General features: G+C 38.4%; 1 protein-coding gene across 16 annotated transcripts in view; it reads left to right on the top strand.

The window, feature by feature from the left end:
• Positions 1-24,631, top strand: part of PHLDB2 (pleckstrin homology like domain family B member 2) — a 65,767-nt gene that overhangs the window by 31,313 nt on the left and 9,823 nt on the right. For 5 of the 16 annotated variants that reach the window (XM_042031540.1, XM_042031539.1, XM_042031543.1 and 2 more), the window contains 10 exons: positions 5,366-5,494; positions 9,069-9,224; positions 9,980-10,090; positions 10,826-10,915; positions 14,066-14,209; positions 15,033-15,206; positions 15,862-16,002; positions 16,580-16,679; positions 22,190-22,225; positions 23,952-24,159. In XM_042031540.1, the coding sequence (XP_041887474.1) occupies positions 5,366-5,494; positions 9,069-9,224; positions 9,980-10,090; positions 10,826-10,915; positions 14,066-14,209; positions 15,033-15,206; positions 15,862-16,002; positions 16,580-16,679; positions 22,190-22,225; positions 23,952-24,159 (1,289 nt within the window). The remainder of the gene's footprint in view (positions 1-5,365; positions 5,495-9,068; positions 9,225-9,979; positions 10,091-10,825; positions 10,916-14,065; positions 14,210-15,032; positions 15,207-15,861; positions 16,003-16,579; positions 16,680-22,189; positions 22,226-23,951; positions 24,160-24,631) is intronic. The other 11 variants (XM_042031544.1, XM_042031542.1, XM_042031546.1 and 8 more) reach the window with 11 other exon arrangements.

Here is a 24,631-nt window from a genome sequence, read left to right as displayed (position 1 = left end):
TTTCTTTCCTTTCTTTCCTTTCTTTCCTTTCTTTCCTTTCTTTCCTTCCTTTCCTTCCTTTCCTTCCTTTCCTTCCTTTCCTTCCTTTCCTTCCTTTCTTCATATTTGGTTTTATCTACAGAAAAAGATGACAACCTACATATGTGAATATCAGCATTGAGGCTATTAATCACAAGTTCCATTTATGCAGGGAGAGCCCGGGTAAGTCCTTACTAACATAATTTGACAGATACAGCTTGAAACTCTCTGGGACAGAGCTTAGTTACAGATCTTGAAAAAATTACTTTAGGCACAGCCTGCTCTAGAGAGCTGAGCTGGGCAGTACCTGAAACAAGCAAGCAGGTGAAGCTTTTCCCTTCCCTTTTCCCTTTTTCCTGCCACCAGGGCCTAGCTCCCTGTAACTACCACAGCAGTCATTCTGTACTGTTGGTGTACAACAGTGATGCTGTTGTTTCCAGTGGAACAGCACCTCAGGTCCATGGTGCTGTCTGCATTTACAACTTCCTTCCGATGAACCTTCGCTCATAAGGCTTAGATCAGGATTGATGTTTGTCTATAAGGAAATTGAAGAACATTGTATTTGCCTGATTGGATGTCATCCAGCTCTGCAACGCTCTCTGTTTTCGCACAGTGCCTCCTTAATCTGTGCCATTTTAAAACACGCAGTCCAGCATATGTGGAGGAGGATGGTTAATGATTCCCCACACCCTATGTCTCCAAGTAAAGCATGAGGTTGAAAGTAACAGCACAGCCAGCGAAAGAAAGAATAGATCAGTAAGCATGAATAAACAGAAATAACTGAAAATTAATAATGAATTCAGCAGGCATGCTGTGGGAGCTAATCACAGCTAAACGGGAGTTTTGACTGACCATTTCAAAACAAGTATTTATGCAAAAGTTGAGACTCTTAAAAAAGAGAGGGAGATTATTCCTTTTCTTCTAGAGGACCTTTGCCTTATGTCATGGTAGAAATATATACTCTGGAACTCCTTTATCAACTCAGGTTTCTTCTCCCTCTTCAAAAACAGAAATCAGGAGCAGCTGGCAGGGGATAACTCATATTTTTTGGAATACATTTAATTTTGTCCACATGCTTTTGTGAAAGTATTTTTTCAGTCATTAACAGAATATCCCAGACATGCCAAAACATTTGAAGCTCAGCCTCTTTGCTGAATTAGTACTGCAAAGACTTGCAAGAACAGAGTCAAGGAAAGAGCAGCTGTCAGATGAGCCACCAGCAATCAAAGTTAAATATACTGGTCACCTCTCTCCTCAATCCTTTCTCTTCTAGATGCAAAATTCCTGCTGCTGGATTTTATCCTGATGAATCTGACAAATTTTTGTCATATAGCATAGCCTGTTACATATTTACTGGTCAGATTCCAGTTCAGCAAGATGTAATCAAGTGTTGTAAAATGATGAGCTACCACATCCATAACATTATCTACCTCCTTAAGACACAATACACAAGATAAGGTGTATTGAGGAATACTTGTATCTGCTGGATATATCCACATAAAGATATCCTGTAGAGAGAACACTAATGAGCACAAAGTTGATTACAAAGACTCCAGGAGCAAAACCTGAATTCACAAGCTTTCTTTTAAAACATTCATGAGAGAAATATCAGAATGGGTTATACCCCTAATGGGAATCCTCTTACTGTCTTCTGGATGCTGAAGACTATAGGAATTTGTATTTCCTAACTTGATTTTTTTTTTCCTGTGGTTTGGATGATTATTTCCTCATTTACCCTCATGAAGGAGCAGTGCTCTACAATCAAGGGCTTTCTTTTTGCCTCCCCATCTGTTCACTAGGACAACACATTGCAGTGGTCAGAGAATGAGCTTAGAAATTCCAAAAAACTTGAGTTGTCTTAGGAGCAGGTTAATGTGGGCACCTATTGGGATTTTTTTACTCAAAGCAGAGGGATCGTTTCCTCTGGTTTAAAATGCTTTTTAACAGTAGATTAATACATGCATCTGAAACAAGACTGAGATCTCTTGTATAGATGCCATCACTGAATACAGACTGTTATATAATAAATTAGTTACCACTCATACAGAAAAAAAGAACTGTTATGAACAACCTTCCCCTATCTTACTATACTCCTTTTCATATACCTGGCATACATTTTATTTTCTTCTCTTAATAGTTTTGTCATGAAACCCACAGGGATTTAAACACAAAGAATTAAATTGTGGCAATTTTAATGCATCTGTTCTTAAAGAGATCAAGGAATGCAAGAAAGAGTAGTCTGAAAATACAGAAAAGAAGCATGTACAGTTTGGACAGGAGAGTTTGTTTTATTTCAGTGGGGTTTTCTAGTCAGTTATATGCAGTTACATTTCTCAGGAACCTGTGAGAGTTGTGAGAGTAGCTGATTCCATACTGAGAGGGAGTGAATGTGCATGTCTGAAGTTTAGTGGGGGTTATGAGATGCTGCTACTTTAAAACATTTAAAACAATTCTTTCTACTGCTATCCTTCACAGTTTCCAGAACTCCTCCAAAACAGATCCAAGTTTTGCCCCAGCGTCATCAAACCCCAAGTCAGTCCTGCTTTGTATTCAGGCTGACCCCAAATCGGTTCATAACATGCATGTGGAGGCAGACCATAGGCCAAGCTGGGCAGTAGGCTAAGACCAGATGTTGTACTTGTTTTCCTCTGGAAATTGGATGTTAAGAATTCAGCCAGCCTGCAGTTGATGTGCCTCTGGCATCAGCACTGGGGCTGTCTGCAGAGAAGTATTAACAAGTCCCAGCTCCTGCGGTTAAATGAGGATGAGCAGCAGGAGCGTGGGTTCTGTTCACAGCCGTGCCGCCGGCTGCTCCGGAGCAAACAGCTTGTGGAGTCAGCCACAGACCTGTCTCGGCTGCATCTTGCACTTGGCTTGTGAAGTTATGAATCTTTCCCCTTCTAGAAGAACTTGTCTTGATTCACTTACAGAAAAATAAGTATGAAAAATTGTATGAAAAATTTCTCACTTCTCATTTCTCATTCTCATTCAAATTACTTTTTGTGAATTAAATGGACTTCACCAATGCACAGCCTGAGATGACAGCAAACTTAACTCCACAGCTGCAAAACATATAATGCCTCTCATTGCTGAAAGTGATATTTCCTGTTAAGACTGCACATTTTGAAGGGAGACAATTTGGTGGGATGTTAGCACTTCCTATGCTATAAATAGACCAGATGAGTATCACTTTCAATCTCAAAGGAATACATTTCTAATTTCTTGAGGCATGTAACAGTATCTCTGGCAGGAGTCTCTGGGAGTTTTATCCTTGCTGATGATGTCTCCTCACACCCGAGGTTTGACTTGCCCATTGATGAATGAGCATGCTTGTAGCAGTGCATAGACATTTAGAGAGCTATTCATAGCTTCAGAGGCACTGCAGCCAAGGTCAGAGAAGTCCTTGCTGCTTTGGATGGCTAGGTGGGCCGAAAAGGCAAGTGTGAAACAAGGTGGCAGACCGTGGGTTGAATGTTAAATGGACAGCAGAGTTTGTGAGGAGGGGAACCACTAGTTTATTCATAGCTTTCCTTCTGTTTTGGAAATAAGGATGATTCAGCAAATGGGGCTTCTTGGTCTAGAGGTGACCTCACAGGAGTTGCATGCTTCTCCCTCATTGTGCAGCTCACTCGTGCTACCTCCTCTGTATTTCTGATCCCTGCTGCTGCTGTTGTAAGACAGGAGCTAGGACAGGAAGTCCAGGTCATAGAATATGCTGGCTCAGCTGCTCCTTTTCACAAGCTTAATAAAATGTATTTGTGTTCAGCATATTGTTCATCTGATGGTATGAACTCAGAAGCTGCACGTGTAAATGAACATAATGGAGCTGGGAATCTGGTTGACATTGGACTTGAATAAAAATTCTTCCTGTTGTTGTTTTTAGTTACTGGAAAAACTGAATCCCAGCCCCTGATCCCACTCAGATTTAGAGATAAAATCATTAAGAAAGCAGGCAGCTAATACATGTTTATTACTATGCCTCTGCCATGCATAAGAGAAACTCGTCAGGCGTAGCAAAGAGGAAGTTTTCCCACAGTTTGAAATGGCAAGCAGGGTATACTAGAAGACATTCCTTCTCTATGGCAAAGAGTGATTCAATGTCCAATCATACAGCACCTGCTGCACCACACATTTGATTTCAAAATTAAATAATAGTTGGGAGTGGAAAAAGTGGAAATGAATAGATGCTGTGACAGAATTCAGCTGCTGTTGGAGTAGCCAGAATACTGTTAATTTTTGAGTATTAAGGAGAGATGATTAGAGACCATCTGAAAGGAGATGCAATACTACAGAATAATAAGTAGGAAAAGAAAACTATACAGGTGTGATGCTAGAAGATAGCAGATGGCCTGGTTTCAGGGACTTACTTGATTATTTACGCCTGGCATATCAGGCATAAATTGGTTTTTTTCCAGTTATTAATTGCTGCATTGGAGAAAATGCATCTGCTGTGTTGGCCAGTGTAGATTTAAGTGAAAGACTTTGAAAAAATGCTCGGTGCTCTGATTTATTGGTTCCCAAACTTTGGTCCACAGATAAATAACAGTCTATAGGCAAGCTTTAAGTGATACACAGCCAGTCTTTGGAGCAGTGTTGCACAGTAAATCATGGAGTATTTGATTACAAAGATTAAAAGGCCAAAGGCTTTGGAGGGTGAGAAGCAGTGTGCTGAGTACTGCTGCTTGCATGGAACAAAAGGAAAGCTGAACTAGTTGAAGGAGACCAGGGAACCTGTCCCCTGTGATCCCCATGAACAGGTTACAGTTCCTGTATCCTGAAGCAAATTTGCTGGATCACTTGGTGTTTCTGCTGCAACAGGATTTCCTGGCCCAGAGTTATTTCTTCATAATGCTCTGTCTCATTCTGTCTTTTCACTGCTTCCTAAAGTGTATCTGTAGAGAGCTACACAGGCATGAAATTCATTCTCCTGGGTAGATCCATTTCTCCCTCACTTCCAAACTGCCATCATTTTCCATCCGCTTTGCTTTCTAAAAGCTACTCATTCTCTCTCAGCTTCATCAGTTACCTCACTAACATGGCTACAGTTTCCTTACTTTATTTTATTTTTACATTAGGTGAGACAAGCATTTGGGCAGGGGGCTTTAATAGTCATCCAGGCACAGGTCCAAAGCACAGCGATGAGAGAGAGAATTAATCACGCCACTAGAACAATGAACGTTTTGTTTTGATTCTTTTGCATCCCACCATTGCATTTCAACTAACGAGGCTTCTGTCTCTGCCCTGCGTGCTTCAACTGTTCAGTAAGGTTGTGCCACACACTGTCATAATCACTAACAACTGCTTGGGTTTGAAGGTAATTGTTTTTATTTTCTGGTTCATGCTTCAGGAAAAATTAAAACTTGATGCTGAGAGGGAAAAACTAGAGAGGCTTCAGGAGCTTTACTCCGAGCAGAAGACGCAGCTTGATAATTGCCCTGAGTCCATGAGGGAACAGTTACAGCAGCAGCTGAAGAGGGTCAGTAGCAAGTTTCAAGATCACACTAATTTTTTTTTTGTTTGTTGATTTTTAATTTTCTTTTTTTTTTTCTTAGTTAAGTGTAACATCTTCTCTTTCAAGTATCCAGTGTCTGAACATATTTGCGACTTAGAATTGTTAATAGTCATGAGGGTTATGGCTTTTTTTGTGGAATGTTTGTAATAGATTATGTGCATGATGGCAAATAAGTAGAGTGCAAATGTGTGGATTAGAAATCATTTGGTGTTGAATGTTTTTACAGCTTTGGGTCACTTGCCTGTAATTAGCCCTTTAGGTCTGCTAGGTGATGTGGAAGCTGTTGTGATGTTTGGATGGATGGTGGAACATCATTCTTTACCTTTGTGAGCAAAGACAGGAATTGGCCAGTAAATTGCTATCTTGGTGAAGGCATGGATAACTTCTCTTTTTCAATAGGTAACTTAGCTGTTAGCCTGAACTGCACTTTGAAAAATTAATTTTGAATATTTTACCACTTACCAAAATAGCTTTATTTTGTTCTATATTTTCAACAGTGTCACGCTGGTATAAATAAACTTTGCATAAAGTCTAATTGTAACTTGATTTTAGTTTGTGTTATTTGTAAGCAAAAAAGCTACAATATTGTCAATGAAGGTACCGTTATTTTCTGTAGAAAACTCTTAGTATTCATTAACCTTAAGTGTTAAGCACATATAGTTAGCTTTAGTGGGCAGAGGAAATAATTTTGAAAGCATCAGTATGGCAAGCTCAAGAGGCTATCTAAAAGTTAATTCTTTTTTTCTGTCTTGGGTGTTTATATCAGGAAAAAATACTGTAATAGCAGTGATGAAAAAAGGCTTTTCTGCTTTATAGGAAATACTCATTAGATGTTGTTTTATTTGCAGAATTCTATTCTGTTTTTTCAAAGAGCAAAAAGTAAAAAAGCCCAGCTTTGGAAACAACAATGTTAAATTCTCAGTTGCTACAGAAAAAGTGCGCTGGTTTTGAGACACTTAAAGATTTTTGTACGTAACCTTAAAAAAAACAGGCAGTATTATGTAATGTCTCATACATATTAAAAGAAAAGGAAGCTTTTCCTCTGCAGTCACATGCTTGAATGTATTAATTAATTCATGAGATGCTGCAGTCTTGTTGCTGTGGGATGGTAGTAAATCTCTTTTCACTATTGACCATCAAGAGGCTTCTAGAAATCTGTTTGGTTAAATTTTTTAAATTTTTTTTTTGTTCCTGACAAGTAGTCTTAATAATGATTTTGGATTTGAAAGTGGGACAAAACTTGAAATGTGGGAGTGTGGTTAAGTGTCCAGTTAGTTCTATTGCATATTAGTCCAGGCCAGTTGTAGTGGAATTTAGCTGTGGCTGCTGTGGTCAATGCAGTAGAAGTTATCACTGAATTAGTGCTCAGGAGCTCTCAAACTGATCTCAAGTGTGAGAGCAGTCATGAAATGATTGTAAGTGTCATACCCAAAATAGAGAAAATATCTTCCCCAAAAATAACTGGGGCTCCCAACAAAATAAAGACATGGACCTGTTGGAGTGAGTTCAGAGGAGGCCACAAAGATGACCAGAGGGCTGGAGCATTTCTCTTGTGAGGAATGGCTGAGAGAGCTGGGTTCAGCCTGGAGAAGAGAAGGCTCCAGGGAGCCCTTACAGCACCTTCCAGTACCTAGAGGGGTCTTCAAGACAGCTGGAGAGGGACCTTTTAAAAGGGCAGGTAGTGATAACACAAAGGGTAATGGCTTTAAACTGAAAGAGGGGAGGTTTATATTAGATGTTAGGAAGAAATTTGTTACTCAGAGGTTGGTAAGGCACTGGGACAAGTGGCCAAGAAAACTTGTAGACTCCTCATCCCTAGAAGTGTTAAAAGCAAGGTTGGATGGGACTTTGAGCAACTTGGTCTAGCGTAAGGTTCCCTGCCCATGGCAGGGGTTTGGAATGGGATGATCTTTAAGGTCTCTTCCAACCCAAACTATCCTGTGAAATACCTGAGTCTGCAACATGTTATCTTGTGCTACTTTACTGACAAGGAGGAAGGCATGAAGGAGACAAATTCAGTTGTTCTCTCGGGCTTCAGTAACTTGGTAATTTGTGCCCAGGGGAGTGGGCAGCCAATTTCACTGTAGCAGCTGGCTGCAGGGTGAGTCTGGAGTTTGGGTTGGGGCGGGCAGCTGGCAGATTCTTGGGCTCCCTGTGTCTGAAATGCATATACACTCTCCCTATTGGGCAGGAAGTGTATTTTAAATGCCACCAGCTGGCTTTTTCGTTATTGGTTGCCTTCTCTGGAGTCTGTTCTACTGCCTCAGTAGCAATTATTGTGACGTACAATAGGCTGAATTTACTGACTTTCATGTCCCAGGCAAAGCCCTTTTGGGTTTTTTGGGGATGCTGAAGATGTCTGGCCAGTTCAAATGAAGCATTTCTGGATTTTAGGTAACTGCTTTCCTGTAACTTTTATCCCACACCTTGGCTTTTGATCTCTTCACTATCTCCTACAAGTGAAGAGCACATTTTTGGAGAGTAAGGGGAAGATGTTTGTATACCATGTAGTAACTTGGATCCTTCAGTTTCTGCATTTCTGTGTCTTTTCCCGGTACACTGGAACCTGGCTTTGAATTCCTTTTATAGAGACTTACCTTAGTAGTGGCTTATCCTGGCCAGTAACCTTTGCCTTAGGTTGAAATAAGAAAAGGAGCAAGTTTGCCTTCCTCTAAAATTGCTTCAAGGATGTAGGTTTTCTTGTGTAGCAAGTTATGTACAATGTGTTTATTTTAGAGAGCCTTACCATTTACTAATGCTGCAATTATTAAAAACACCCTTTTCTTCAGGACTCTGAAACTTGTAAGCAGGAGTTCATATTATGAATGCACAGATGTTGCAGGAGGAAGATTAGCATTCATTTCTTGTGCTGAAAAGCACCATGAGTTTTATCTCATCATCCCTAAGCGGAAGGCAGGTGTATTCTTGTTTCTTGGTTCATTTCTGCAGCATTCAACTTCTTTTTCTGACAAAACATGATATCAGTTCAGGGCAATGCATAAAAGTGGGCTGATACTTTTTCTGAAGTACTGCACCTTCTGGCTAGGGTGGATGACTAGAGTCCTTAATTGCACAGAGAGCAATTTTCAGCAATTAATTCCTTGTGCAGTTCTCTGGGGATACTGGTGTGATATTTTGTCCCTTTTGTTTGGAAAGCAGGTGCCCTCTGAGTTTGGCATGTGACAACTTCACTAGGTGGGTTCAGGCTTTGGTGGTGTCCCAGCTAGGCTACAGCAGAGCCCAGCCAGCTTGGGGGGCTCCACTTGCTCTGCATGCTGCAAAACAGCTCCCTCGCTCTGCAGGTGCTTCTTAGCAAGAGGCAATAGTAGGAGTGATGGAGAAAGCAACATCAAAATAATAATTAGCCCTATTTATTCTCTTATTATGAGAGTAGGTCATTAAAAGTATTGAGATCCTGGTGAGACATGTTGTAGGAAATATATAATTTTAGGTTGATTTTTGTGTTTGTAAGCATCTCTACTGTGGTATCAATGAAAGTATGATTACTTTTTTACATATTACTTTTTTTTTTCTTAAGGATGCTGATATTCTGGACATAGAAAGCAAACACTTTGAAGATTTAGAATTTCAGCAGCTTGAACACGAAAGCAGGTTAGATGAAGAGAAGGAAAATCTGACACAACAGCTCCTGCATGAAGTAGCTGAATATCAGCGCAGCATTGTCAGTAGAAAGGTAAGAGCACCAACACTCGATTAATTTGTTCTTTGTTGAGCATAAAGGCAAGGAAATGTATCTACAGCCTGCCCATCTGCAAGAAATAATGCAAAACATTCCTCTTTGAAAGAGTTTTTGAAGCAGAGCAAAGATAATGGCCCTGTGACATCCCACACAGATCAAATAATGCAATTCTCCAAGAAAGAAATTAATAACATTTCATGCCCTGTTTACATATTTTATGTGAAAATCAAACCCTTTAATTTGCTCAAAAAAAGTACCAAAGCTTTTTCTTTTCCTTTTTAAGAAAGGAGAGTTGTACTTTCTGGACAAAACTACAGTTATTTTAGGGTTGTTATTGATTTTGCTGTTAAATGGTTTTGTTAAAATAATAGTAGAACACCAAATTAAGAAAATAGTTATTTTAAAAATTAGTTATAAAGGTCCTATCTCAATCGATTAAATACCACTTTTTTTCAGAAATCAGAGGTTGAATCTCTTAACCAGTTCTGTTCAGTATATGGATGCTTGTCACTATATTATCAAAGAATATGTGCAATTATTCTTTTGTCTCTTGAGTAAGTTTTCTCTTTACTGTCTAATTCTTATTTAATTATCTCCTTCAGAGCAGTGAGCTGTCTTGTAAAAACTTCTTTTCCTGCTGCTTAATCATGCATATGAATAAGTGAACTTTCATGAATACGATCCTTGCTGCAGGTTGTCTTGAGATTTGAAAATAAATCATGTAAGTTGTGATTTTCTTCTTATATTAGGAAAAGATTTCTGCTCTCAAAAAACAAGCCAATCATATTGTCCAACAAGCACAAAGAGAACAAGATCATTTTGTAAAAGAGAAAAACAACTTAATAATGATGCTGCAAAGGGTAAGTATTTTTTGTCTTTCAAGCATTTTTAGCACGCAATAGAAGAGCATTTCATAGAATAAAAGAATGTAGAGCACAAGAAGAGCATCAGTTGTGCAGAAGCTAGCAAGTTGGTAATCGTGTGACAGACATTCACCTTTAAAAGAAAAAGAAACAATCTTTTGCAGTTAATCAGCAGGTTTCTTAAGAGAAAACACTGCTGGCATTTGATAATTACGAGTGTTTTAGAGGTGCCCCCTCTCCCAAGGGCTCAAGCAGAGGCACCCACCCACGTGCTGAAGCTGGAAGCCTGTGCTCCCTGTGTGGCTACCAGAACGGTGCACAGAGTGCTCAGATTTCTGGCTTGCAATAGCCCCTGCAAGGCCATGAGATGACTTCACATCAGCTAACATCTGGTTAGTAAGAAGCTGGTGTGAACCCTTCACATCTGTTTTATGTTTTCCTTTTAATCGTGAGAGAAATCATGTTTTGTTCACTAAGCAGAGTCATCATTTTCAAAACGCTGAAGGAGCACTTATGTGGTTTGGCTGTGGTTGTTAAGTATTAAGTCTTTCATTTGCTTTTTGTTCTGTATCTCCATGTTTTTGTTCAGTTCTGTTCTCAATGGATGAAGCTGAAGCTCTGCTGTGCAGTTTCAGCTTTCTCTCCCAGTGTGTTTCTTCACATAGTTAAGGAAATGGCTAACATTTATTTTCACTATGTGGCTATTTAATATAAAATGTGTGGTTTTGACAGGAAAAAGAAAATCTCTGTAATCTGGAAAAGAAATATTCCACACTTTCCGGAGGAAAGGGATTTCCTGTCAGTCCCAATAGTCTGAAAGAGGTAAAGAGTTTCTCTGCTTTTGACTTTACCATAACTAACTTTTAATAATGCTTCATACAAAAGCACTTTAGTATTTCGTATTTAGTGAAGTCCTAGTCATCAAGTCTTTACAAAGTAATTTCATACAATTTTTTAAACTTATTCATAGAAGTCTAAATTCATTAGTGAGCAGAAATAGCTTCTCTTGACATTCTTCCAAATGTAACTGGTATCACTTTAATCTCTTGCTGTGGAGAAATTATTGTTTTTATGTGTGTGGAGTGTGTGTATATGTCTAATTTTCTCAAAATAGACAATTAAACTTCATTGAAGTGAAGAAGAATGAGATCTAGGAATAACTGTTCAAGTACAAATATAGTTTGGTCTTGTTTTTGCACTGTAGATTTTATCATTGCCTCCCCTCCCTTATTCTAAGGCTCTTTGCTAAAGCATGACAAATGTACATTTTGTTCTTTTTAAAAAGTATTGATTTGAAGACTTCAAGCTACTGTGGTTCTAAGATACGTATTGAGCTATTTATTTCACTTTTTTGAATAGTTAGAGTAAGCAAGAAATCTATGCATCTATGGCTGCTTCATTAACTTCTGCTTAAGAGTTCTGACTGGACTTGCTGGAACTGCTTGTATTGAAGCCCTGAGCAAGGTCTGCCACATCTAATGATGTAGCTGTCACTCTGGGAAGTTGGGCTCTCAAAAGTCTAACACAACCACATATCCTTTCAGCACCTGGGAATTGGGATCTTGCTTATCTGATCTCCAAGTTCCTGGTGTGCAGTTTCCCATGCCCCTGGGATTGAGCACCCTTCCTCGCTTGCTTAGACTTTCAGTGTCAAGGTTCTGACCTGGACATCTGACCTCCCACCAGGACATCTGGCAAGTCTAAGCTTCATTATTTTTCCTTTTGAGATGCATCTGAGCATTCTCTCACTAGAGAATGGGTGCTATCTGGTTGGTTTTTATCACAGACACATAATGGCTTGTTTACTTACATACTTCAAAATGCAACTACATTGAGTGAGGCTACACTTTTTAATGAAATGCATTATTCAGTAGTGTCATTCCCATCACTGCAGTGAAGTCAGTTAGGATTTACTCCAAGGCAAATAAGAGGAGGAACAGCAAGGGTTATCTGTTTCATCCTCGGTGTTTCCACAGGCTCTGTCCTACAAAAGAAATGCCTTTGCCAAATGTTGTGTTTGTCTCGGCCCAGTTTAATTCTTTTCTGGCTGTCCTGGCACCTTTGAAAATCAGGCACCAAATGGCAAACAGGCTTATAGAGACTGCTGGCACAGCAGTTCATTTCACTATAGGATTGCTCATGCATCAGTCGAGTCTGTGGTCCAATGTTTGCCAGCCCTCTTCACCAAAGCACACATTTGTAACCCTCTTCCATTCATTGTGAGCTGAGTCACTGCCTGCAAGAGAGTAACGCTGCCTCACACAAAGAGGGAGGATGCTTATCCCAGTACTTAAATAAGCGAGCAAAATCAATGCTGTTTAAAAGTTCAGCATTGACAAAATGACTTGGATGACTAATCTGACTTGAAACCATTTATTTAATTGAATGTAATAGGGGCCTGAACTAGCACACAGTCATTTGTTCTTTCCTTGGTTTTTTATCCCCATGGTGAATCCTCACTGGTGTGAGTCAGAACTGAATGTTTTTCATATAATGGCCAAAGTGTTTATATCTTCAAAATGACACAATGTTGCATTATAGACTTGCTGAGTTTTGCTTACTGATAAACCGCCACTACAAGATGATTAAGCAAGTTTTGTTAATTCATACTGGACTCTATTTTACTGTAGTGTTGTCACATGTTTTCAGAGATAAACTTTAGTATCCTAGCCAGTTTCCTCAATTAATGGGTCATCAAATAATATAAGAGTTAAGATTTGCCTCCCATTTGTAGAGTGCTTTGTTCACTCTGTATGTATGATACATAATTTTCCAGAATTGTCTTATCTGCTTGAAATAACTGATATCATACATTGAAAATTATGCTAATAGATAGTAATGTTGGTATTTCTTTTCAAATTGTCTTCTATGATCATTACTAAATTTAGGCATTTCTAAAAAGAAGAAATACTAATAGCAGTCTGGCTTCTCTTATGGAATTGCTGAAGTATACACACTGGTATGTCACTATGTTGGTGCAGTACTAGAAACACAGCCCTTGCCACACACTGTCAGAGTGAAAGCAGCTTAACATCTTGATTTAAAAATAAACATATTTCTAGCTCATCTTTATAACATTGCTTCAACAGTGATTTATTCTTCCTTTGGCATAGCCTTGTTTTCTATGGATTATGACATTGGACTTTGTACAGCCTGGTATCCTATGCACAATGGATTAGAATCCATATTTTACTTTTTAAAAAACATTTGTCCATTTAACACCGAAATACATGCAATAACTATATTGTGCCATTATATCTTAAATCTGGTTGCATAAATCTTCTTGCAGGCAGAAGCACACTGATGTTCCTGCCATTTCTCAGTCCATCACCTTCTGTATGACTGGTTAATTTAAAAAAAAAGGAAGCAAATTGTAATGGCTGCAGGGCTAACACTAACAGCATCTTAGCTGGGGTCTTCTGGTAATATATAAAAGCTAGAAGTGTCTTCCAGATGACGCAAATGGGAGATTTGTTAGTGTAATTTATGGCAATGACTTGTCTTTATAAAAGTTCTTCCCAGTTCTGTTACTCATTTGATTTACTCAAATTAGCTTAATAGTTAGGCAAGAAACAAATCAGGTTATTTTATTTAATCAGAGACAAAAAACAAATTAAGATATAAAGATAAGATTTATTCTTCCTTTTCGCCCAATCTGCTTTCCTGAGAAAGAGCTACATAATTTCTAAAGGGTGTTTGCATTTTAGTAAAATCTTTTGGACACTTAATGTACATTTCCATTTTGATTACACAAATGTTTTTGGAATTTAATTAAGAACAGTTTTCAGAATCCATGTATTTAACATTCGAAAATCTTGATGCTAATTTTATTTTATTTATGATTAAGTATTTCAATGATAACAAATATTTGGCTGAATCACTCTAAACTAACTTTCATTGTACTGGATACATTAATACTCTTGCACGTCTTTTGGCTTTTGCTCCTTTTAACTTCTGAATTCCTCCTTTTAGGGCTATATCAGTGTAAGTGAAATTAGTGAGCTGTATGGCAATTCCACGAATATATCCCCTTCCACTCAGACCCCCTCAGATGTTGAAGCAGTTGCCACTGAGCCTTCCACGGCTGTGCTGACGAGCCAGCCACAAAATAAAGAGGTTTGTTTGAGAGACATTTCCCTTTGTTTGCATTGTTCTTTCATGGCTGCCTTTTTATTTTCTTCATTTTTTATTTTTTGGTAATTCAACATGTAACAAACTGACCCTAAAGCAAACTGCTCTCTGCCAGTTACCAAGTCAGATAACAGATTTAATAGTAAAGCTAAAGGACTGCTCTAACTGTAAAGTGTCTTTGATGAGGTAGATGGGACTCAGAAGGCAAAAAACCCTGAATTCTTATGACCCAAGCAGCACTAAGTTACAATCTTTGCCTGGCAAACCCTATAATGTAATGCACCTCTGGGAAACAGTCTGTGGACAAGCTTATGACAACTTGATTAGTAGTGTCCAGGTGTTCATTTTGTGTTTTGTAGCTTCTTTCCCTCCCCCCCATGTAAAGTGGTAGAAATATATCTTGAATAGTTATGGGAGATGAATAGCTTCTACCCATCTTAGCTGTTCCATGGAGTCTGTCCAGTCTGTCCTCTAGCTTACTTTCTTTTCCTCATTCCTTTGAATATTTTTGCCTTTGTAATGACTAGAGCAAATTTTGAATAAATCTCCTTTTAAAGGAACAGAATAACCTTATAATTGTAAAGCCACGTACCTTTGCATTGCAATAAGGCTGAAGCTGGTTTAGCATTTGGTATTGTGTGCTGCTTCTGGTAGCTCAATATGCCTTGAGAGTTGCAATAGAGCACACCTCCTTTCCTGCTAAACACTCCAACAAACACAGTGCTAAAACTGCAGCTTGTATGTGCCGTATCTTTTGAGAAATTCCAAAAAGAAAACACTGTGTGTAATTTCTCTTTTTTCTATAAAGCTAAGATCACCTCTCTGTTCTGGATTTGTGTTTCCTCACTCTCTTTCTCCTCGCTCTATTGCTCAACTTCCATCAGTCCATTGGCCTGAGGTCATGGCTACTCATGTAGATCCTATTCCTTTATCTGATACACCTCCACCTCTGCCAGCTAAGAAACACCGCAGGCAACAACAGGTAACAGATTCAAAGCTGGTAACTTGGGATTATTTTGTTTTGTTTGCTTTTGTTATGGTGGCCACGAAGTTGATATATGTGTGAGAACATTAGAGTGATAGACTGTAAGTTGATTGTGCTTGCAGAGTGTTGCACTTAAAGGCACTGCTCATTTAAAAATCAACATGCTGTATTATAGAACGTTACTGAACAAAAATTCACCTTATATTAATAATACAGTGGCAAATATTAATATTCAGGAGCCCTTGTAACTGTCAGAGGCCCTGCAGCAATAATGTATGTATGAACTCCTAAATTAAATTTTCATATACATTTGAACAATGCCTTTTAAAAGCTGTATGGTTTTAAGCCACCAATTGATTAGAATAACTTCTAGGGGAAAGTTTTCCTTTGTAATTGGGTTCCACTTGTACACTAGACTTGAATTTTTAACACCAAAGAAAAGGTACAGGGACATGTACATAAAATGTGCACATGAATTTAATGCATTTTTTTAATCACTTTAATGTGATGGAAAGCACTGTGAAGCAGGAGGTGCTCTGTATGTTAGATTTTGTTCTTTCCAGACTATCATCTTCAGTATTTTCCATATAGAGTATAACTGAGCAAGTGCATCAATTCATTTTGTCAAAACTGTAATGAATTCCCCGTGAAGCATTTCAGAAATCTGGAGGAGCGCAAGAAGCAGCACAGGGAGTGCACGTACCTGAGCGATACTTTACCCCGCAAGAAAACTGCCCCGTCTGTGTCTCCCCACTTCAACAGCGCCACGCTGGGACGCAACATCACAAACAAAGTACGTGGCTGCTGCTACTCACAGCCTTCCAGCCTCTGCAGGAAATCCTGTGTTGTGTTAGAGGGAAGGCTGGGTAGCACCCTAAGCATTATGTAACCCCCCAAATTCACATATCAAGTTGACTTTGAACGGACTGCAGGTTTATTAACAAATGGGAATGTATATGAAACCCTCTGCACTTCCAGCCATTCTTCTGACCTCTGGAAATGCCATGCTGTAGTACATTAATCATAAATGCACAATTTCTGTCTCAAGGATTGTATTTTCAGGCTGGTTTAAATTGATTCTAGAGACACAACTTGTTTTCTTTCCTGCTGAAGGCCTCTAAATGGTAAAGTTATGTATAAAGTGAAAATACTCTTTATTTGTGACACGGTAAATCAACATACAGCAGGAAGGTGGAGGTACTACTCTGAAAACATTTTGGCCTAATAGAGACTGTACATAATGGAAATATCCATGGCTGATTGATACGACATGACATTAATATCCATGACAAAGCACATTATTTTGCCATTGCTGATAAAATAAGTCTTGAAATACAGTTTTAAGCACGTATTTACAAAATTTCCTGCAGGGACATTTACCATTAGGACAGAGCAACAGCTGTGGCAGTGTACTTCCTCACTGCCTGGCAACCATGACCAAAGACTCGGAGTCGAGAAGGATGCACAAAGGTAAGACCTTTTCATTGTTTCATTTCTGTTTAAAATCAGTGTTCAATTCTTCATAAATAAGCCTGAAACAGACAAACAGACATGTAAAATAAAAGTTTACTTCTTGGTGACAAAAGCAAGCTCTAAATGTAATTGATTTTTTGATATTGGCAAAATAAGATGTTAATATTAGGACGTAGGTGCATGTGTAGTTTTGAAGTACATGGTCACCAAATATAATCCAGTACACAAGAAAAGTATATTGAAAGTACACATTGTGTTAACTGGGTAATTTCTGTGAGTGATTTTGAAGCAATATATTATATGTTCTTTCTTTTTTTCCTTCCCTTTTTTTTTTATGTTGGGATTTAAAAATTGTTTTTCACAGGCACATGTTTTTGCTTGGATAAATTCCCCAGAGAGAGATAACTTTAAGAAGCTGTGACTGTGGTATTATAAGTGGTCTTAAATATTTGGGCTACAAAATAGGAAGGAAGAGAGCTGTTCTGTTGTGGATAGATGGCTGTGTTTTTTAATAGGGATACAGCAGTTGCAGATCCAAAAGCAAGCTACACCTCTGAAACGTGATCTTGTAGGCTATGGGATTCTGTGTCTGTTGTTTGTTGACTTGAGTCAATACACCTATTTTCTGCCTTAATGAGATGTATTATTGATGTGTCCCATCTTCAAAAGGAAGCACTCCTCAGTGCCATCTGTCAGTTTATTTTCTTTCCAGCATCTGCATCACCATTATCAATATCAGTGCAAGAGGTCCTTGTGTAGAACTGCACTAACTGAGCCTGAGCTGAGCTAGATCCACCCCGTTGTTACAGGACTTGTCAGAGCTTGCAGCTATTAAAGATCACGGCAATGACTGACGTCAGTCATATGCACCAAGATGACTTAATGCAGGGATGGAACAAGCAAGCTGAGAAAGGATCGTGACTTACTACAGCCCCTTTATAGCGCTGATCCAGTTGTGATTTGTTGGTTTTGAGCTGTAGTTATGCAGCAGGCCTTACACAAGTCTGCAGTGTTGTGGCTAACTTACCTTTACGTATTTCAGGTACAATACAAAAGGAGCTTCATGCTCAGCTTGGAAAGCATCCTTGATGTAACACGTGTGCAAAGGTGGAATAGCTTGCAATTACGTTCAGACTCGCCACTGTGATGTTATTTCTGTCTGAAAATCAATAGGGATGTTTTGGCTAAACTTTGACAAGAGATCAAGTATTTAAAATTGGAAATATTTCTGTAAAACGGTTGCAAAGAGTGTTAGTGTGTGACCTAAAACACAACTTTAGAGTGTTACCAAATCTAACACAGGCAAGGGTTTTAAAAGTAAATCACTTCTAATGTTAAATTTTTTGTCACGGTGAAATTAAGACAGTCTAAGAGTAGATTTCTTGTCTTAAGAGTGAGAAAGAGAGAAACCTCACGAATCAAAATCGAATTATGGCATGACAAAGAAGAGAGGCAGGGGAGAATGAGCAAGATGTATTCATTGGGGCAGCTGGCATAGCACTTTTCGTATGCCGTTGAGGAATCATGTGCTATACTGCTCATCATACTAGTTGGCTGTTATTTTTTGAAAGATCAACAGTTTGAATGGAAATAGAAAATTATGAAGAGAGCCTTAAGGGATTAATTTGTACTGGGAAAGAGAACAGTTCTAGATGTCCTCTTCTGAAACATTAGCTTTGCCAAAGGGAAACAATGCTGCTGACAGGTGCTTTATTTGAACTGTCACAGGATTTTCAAAGAGTCGTTAACAGGAAGGATATAGGAACACAAGGATCATTCATGGCCTCTCTTAGTACTTACTAAAGGGTTTATTCCCTTTCTGTTCAACCTCAAGCTCCTTGAATTTATTGCTGTTGGAGGAACTTGAAGAGTATAACTGCTTTTGCACTGAAGTGCCATGTTTCTAGGTTGGGGAAAGCTCCTTTGTCTGGGTAACACACCACAAAAGTGTTTGCAGGGCTCTCTGCACTGCAGTGCAGAACTCAGCAAGGACAGGAATATCCAAGCCAGGTGGCTGGAGTCAGATCCCAGAGAATTTCTATCCAGCTATACAGAAGGGCTGGAAAAAACAGTCTTCAAGCACCTTTCATTCAGCTTCACAGGTAAAGCCTTAATAAATGTCATGGTTTGAGAAGGGAAGGGACTGAGTTTAACTTGGTTGGATTTCTGGTTTCCCCTCACACTTTATACCCATGCTCAGCACACAGAGGGAAAACAAACTTTCTTCAAAGTCAAAAGTAAAGAAAATGCATTTCTGTGGAACAGTGAGATTTGGGTCATGTTTTGAACAGGATGTACTGCTTCAAAGCACCACACAAGACCACTGAAATGGAATATCAGCATCCATTAAAATTCTGAAATCTTACTTGTCTTCCACTAAAATCAACGGGACTTGAGACTGAGTAACTAAGATTAATTTCAGCAGACATCTTTAAATACATCTTTGAAATCCAAGCCAAATGTCATGTCAATGAATGTCCTTGGAGATGTTTTTTTATTCCATCACCAATGATAAATGTTTATTTTATAATAAATACAGATAATCTATTATAAAAACATTCTTGAGGTAGATCAGGTTTGCCTTTTCAGACTAAGTTAATATTTTTCAGAAGATTTATGAACAAATCAGTGGAACTCCATAAATGTAAAGTCTGATTATACTGATAAATACGAGCTCTCTAATCTTCCTGCTCCAAAAGTTAGTTGTTCACCTAAAAAAGGTGATGAATAGATAAAAAGTGTTCTCTACCTATCATGTGTAGTGAGTCAGCTCTTGCTTTCCCTGCATTTCTTTCCCCACTTGACAGGTTTTTCACTCCATCAGTTTTCTGTGGTCAAGGTGATATATTGCAAACAACATGGGCGTCTTGGCTTCCTGATACCTTGGGCATAGGGCTGCACCCAGTGCACTGGAACTGGGCTCAGTGGTGAGCCAGGGTCTCACATGATAAATGCCACTTCATCCACTCAGTCTGGAGTCCTGGCTATCAAGCAGTGACCCACAAACTGCTGTCCAAAGAGGATGATGTGCTCCAGAAGTCCTATTAGTAGGACCTGTGCTCCTTCAGGCTTGACAGCATTGAGCAAAGTTCTAGATCAGATGTTCTGGTGTGTGCATATAGATCTGAAAACAAGTCTATTCAATGCTGGCTGGAGGCAGCAGCAGCTCGGCTGGTTTAAAGATATTATCTGAGTGTTATCACTACACTAGTCATGGTCTGAATTGAGTTTTCTCCAATATGCTTTCTCCAGTTTTTCTTATTTCAGTCCAAGAAGGTAAATGTAAAAGTCTGAGCTGAAAAAAAAGCAAAGTTAAAAGTGAAATCAAGAAATTAAGAGCAGCAACTTGGGTTTGAACATGGATTTCAATCTCATTTGTTTTATGAAGAAACAAGTAATATCTATGAATAAATTTTAGGCTGGATGCAGTAGTAAATATTTTCATAGGTTTTTAATTATTAAATAGTCTGTATTCCAGGACTATCAAGCGGTGTTCAGTCAGTCATGTGAGTTCAATAATTGTTATGGAAAGAAACAGTCACTGTCAGTAATCATAGCTTGAGTTAAGAGCAACTTAAATGTTTTAGAGGACACATATTTGTTTTAAATCATTAGTGGAAAAAGGTATTTCTTAGCAGCCATTCATGAGGTATTTTTGAAGGACTGTATTTATAAATTCACCTGCTGTGTACATGCCTTTGTACCCAAACCATATGCAAAAACAGAATGAAGAAGCTGCTATTTGGTACAATCTTGAGACCTCACCCTGCGCAGTTGGAGGCTTGGGGCTCACAGGGAGTTCTGGGTGCCAGAAGCTTGCACAAGGACAGGCAGGAGCAAGGAGGGTTAGCTAATGCAGTCCCATGGACTGCAGGATGGACTCCAGAAGGGAAGAAGGAATGGTTAGCTGGGAATTAAGGTGTAAGACCAGACACAGCACTGGGAACAAAGCTGTTGGGACAGAGAAGTTAGGTACCAGCGAGATGATTATTTCTGTCCTTTCTAAGCTCTGTATAAAAAAAAAAAAAAACAGTATACTGCAAGCAAGGGATATTTGTTCAAACAATTTAGAAATTTTTCAAAGCAGTCTGCCTTTTTTGTTTGTTTTTCACTCTTTTTCTTGTCAAACTCAGGAAAAAACAGAAAAGGTATGAAAACATCCCTTTCCCTGGCTGTATCTCTCATGTGATGTTTTTCCAAAAGTACCAGTTGAATCAGCACTGTCAAGTAGTTCCCAGACTCTTGAAAAACTTTTAACTAATGGTTAAATAATGATAGCACTTCAAAAATACTTTTTTTCCTGCTGTCAAATAACCTGTCACAACAAAACTTCTGACTTATGCTGATATCTGCAGAGCTGTGGCTTTGCACAGGCCTAATTTTTTGCTTCTTTGCTCATAGCCTCACAAGTAGAGCAGAAAATTTAGAAGTCTTTGCAGATCTGTAGGTGACAATGACAAGGTAGACAGACTTCGGCTTCCTACTTTGGCATGTTTCCACACAACAAATGTATCTTGACATGTTAATGTCAATCTTTAAAAAGAAAAAAAAAAAAAAGAGAGAGAAAGAAGAAAGAATAGGAATAAAAGAAAAATGTAATGGGATCATTTTCATAAAGTACTATTGGGTTTTTTACATACTTGACAGTGCCACTTTTAATAACAGCTTTCACTTTTAGTTCTACCCTCACCATAATTTTGTGGTGGTATACCTGGCTCTTGTGATTCTGCAGTAACTCCTTTGGAATGTTTTTCTTTGATGACATGGCTTTATGGATAATTGCAATATTTTTCTCAACACTGTGGCTGTTAACATTGTTAAGTTTACGGGTTTGCTGCAGAGCAGTGGAGCTCTGTAGTAAAACCAATGCAACAACAAACATTTTAGCTCCTGTATCAGCTTAGACTTGACTGATACTAATCTTGGCTTGTAGGAAAATTTTAGTTAAGTACTGGATTTTACAAGGAGTCTAATATTTTTAAGTGCATGTTGTGTAAATAGGCACCTGAGCAGTTAAAAATTCCTTGAACAACAGATGGTGCCTGCCCAGTGTGTAGGTGTGGCTGTGATGGAGGCAGCTTGGTTGTGAAGCCTGGTGGTGTTGGTACAGAGCTGATCCTGACCTTTGAGCTGCCTGTTGAAGATAAAAGGAGAACACTGAATTATGCTTTGTTTCCATGAATGCATCTCATTTTGCAACCTAACAAATGTTGATTTCTTGCAGTGTTTAGTTACATTTGCATGATTGCATAAATTTAACTGATAAATGTTTTCCTCAAAAATGTGTTCTTTATCTTAGGGGATAGAGCATTTGTAGCACTGCTATGCTGCTCTATGCCTTTTAGATGAGTTTATTTTTCAGTGAAATATAAAATATGGAATTAAGATTTCTGAGTAGGCAAGGATTTGTAGAGGGCTCAACAGAAAAACATGCATTTGAATAAAGTTTTTCAGTAATTAATTTTTTTCTCTCTTTCCCTAATGAATCACTGATTACCATTTCACAGAAGCAATTAGTCATTCCAAAGGTTCGAGCATGAAAGGTAATTGCTTATCTGCAATAACAGAAGCATTTGTCAAAATAAGAGGGAAAAAAGCAAACTGCATATGAATCAGTAACACCTGTGTTGTGTGATGCTATTACTTATGACTACTGAGGTGTCTTTGTGTCCCTTTTGTCTCTTTTACTAATCGATGCAATTGAACTTTTATGGAAATTTAGTGTTCTTTTAAATGGCAAATGAGTCCTATTAGTTCCTTAGAAACCAGCTTTAACTATCTCCAAGAAAGTTTTGTATGGTACAGAGGGAAGTGAGGAGGAAACTAACTTGGAAATGCTTGTAGGGCACAGTTTCTTTAATGACATGCTTTAATCATTCAGCTGCAGACACACTTTTCAGATAACTGCAGTTGTTGGCTCTATGAACTGGGACTCTCCCAGCTCTGGCATGGCAAAAAATACCAGAGAGTAACCTTGTATGTACAGATAGGGAATGAGAATAAGGCAGAAAAATATTTGCACTTTAAGCATGTTTTCCTCACATTGGTGTCTTAATGGTGTCTAGTAAAAACTTTTATCTGGACCTTGCTGCGTTTGTACATTTGTCTGCACTTTTCCTGTGTCTGTTTATCTTAAATATGTGGAATGTCAGTTGCTGCCTTCCTGTAAGAATATGAGGTTTTCATGTAGTCTATCAGTGCTTCCTAATCTCCAGCTCTGCCAGCAGCTCAGAATTTGGGTCAGGAATGTGCAGAGAATATTATAAACCTGACTGAGTATCAGAAATGTGAGAAAGTCTCACTTCTTGCATTCATTGAAGGGAAAGATGAGCAGTGCCAGTTGCATTTGTAATCACATAGATTGAAAAACCCTTAAAAGGGCACTGTAAAATACTTCAGCAGTTAAAATGACAACTGTCATTTATACTCTCCTCTTCATCAGGCAAGCTCAACATCCTCTCTCTAAGTCTGCATTACTTTCAAAGTGCAATGGAGACACAGGGTAAAAATAATTGTGAAGAGACATTTTCAAAGGACACAAAGCCAAACAAAGTTCCTTGTGTTCAAGAAGGATGACTTCAGAAAAAAATGTTTTTGTGAAAATATAGCAGCAGAGCCTTTGAATGAATCTTATTTTTCTTCAAGATCATTGAGCTATAAGGATCTGTTTCAATTCTATAGGGTGAACTGCAGTTTCAAAACTCCAGTAAAGTACCTCTACATCAGTAACTATGATTCTATAACAAGCAGTCAGTATTATTTCAGCTGAAACTAAGAGTCCAATTGTAGTTACCAGAAGGCAAAGTTTTCCCAAAGAGACAAAAAAAAAATCCATATTCAATAAAGTCCACCAGACAAGTACTCAAGAATATTCAATATCAGGACGTTTTTCCTTTTTCTCTAATTAGTCAGTGTCATTTCTTCTAAATCTCCGAATTTAACTGCATTACTTTCCAAATTAGGCCTAAGTTTAATCTTAAAATGTAAATTTCATTTGTTCAAATTAGATTTTCATAATACACATACAAGAACATAGATTGAAAAGTCAGCTATACTAATATGCATATATTTGAATCCATCATAGATAAAACAGGTATTTAAAGCTTTTATTTCAGTGTGACTAACTTGTAAATTAACTGCAATATTGTAGTACCTTGCTCACAGCGCCGTAAAGACTGAGGTGATGTTCAAAACACTTGTGCAGCTAACAAGTTATGCTCCTGTCACATAATTTTTGTGTAAAATCAATGTTTCCTCTGTACTTTATAGGGTACAACCATCAGCGCATCTGTGAAAACCAAAGGCAGAAGTCTCCAGAATTCTACAGCAGAACAGCATCAGAATCCAATGTGTATTTGAACAGTTTCCATTACCCAGATCGTAGTTACAAGGACCATGCCTTTGATACATTAAGCTTAGACAGTTCTGACAGTATGGAGACAAGCATATCAGCGTGCTCACCAGATAACATTTCCAGGTAAATCTTCTTTCCTTCTGATCCTGCAGTGGTAATAGGGGCATAATGAAAAAAGAGAATATGTACATGTACATGTTGACACTGCGATAGTGTGAATGCTGCTGATCGGTTAAGAAAATGTAAGATCATTCGACAGGCATCATATTTGTGTAGCTTCTCATAATCAGGTTTAACTACTTCTCACCTATTTTTTGAAAGATGGAAAATAAAAATATAGAGAAGTTAAGTGATAATGCTGAAGTCTACAGAGCAGTCAGTGCTTCCTCTCCTGGTCACTACAGGGAAGGAATTTCCTCTGATAAGAAATTCTCAAGGACATCTGCCATTGATGACGTACCCTTGTTCCACAAGTCCACCATGTTAACCAACTAGATGCTTAAGCTGAAACACTTAGGCTTCCTCCAACAGTCTTTTTGCCCTTTTCTCTCCCTTTTCTGGGTCAGTAAAAATTAAGAGATGACAATGAAAGGCT

Source organism: Corvus kubaryi, unplaced genomic scaffold, assembly GCF_017639235.1.
Source record: "Corvus kubaryi isolate FWS band 111438036 unplaced genomic scaffold, C.kubaryi_AGA036_p1.0 37341, whole genome shotgun sequence".
NCBI lineage: Eukaryota > Metazoa > Chordata > Aves > Passeriformes > Corvidae > Corvus > Corvus kubaryi.
This window is presented reverse-complemented; position numbering and strand designations above follow the sequence as displayed.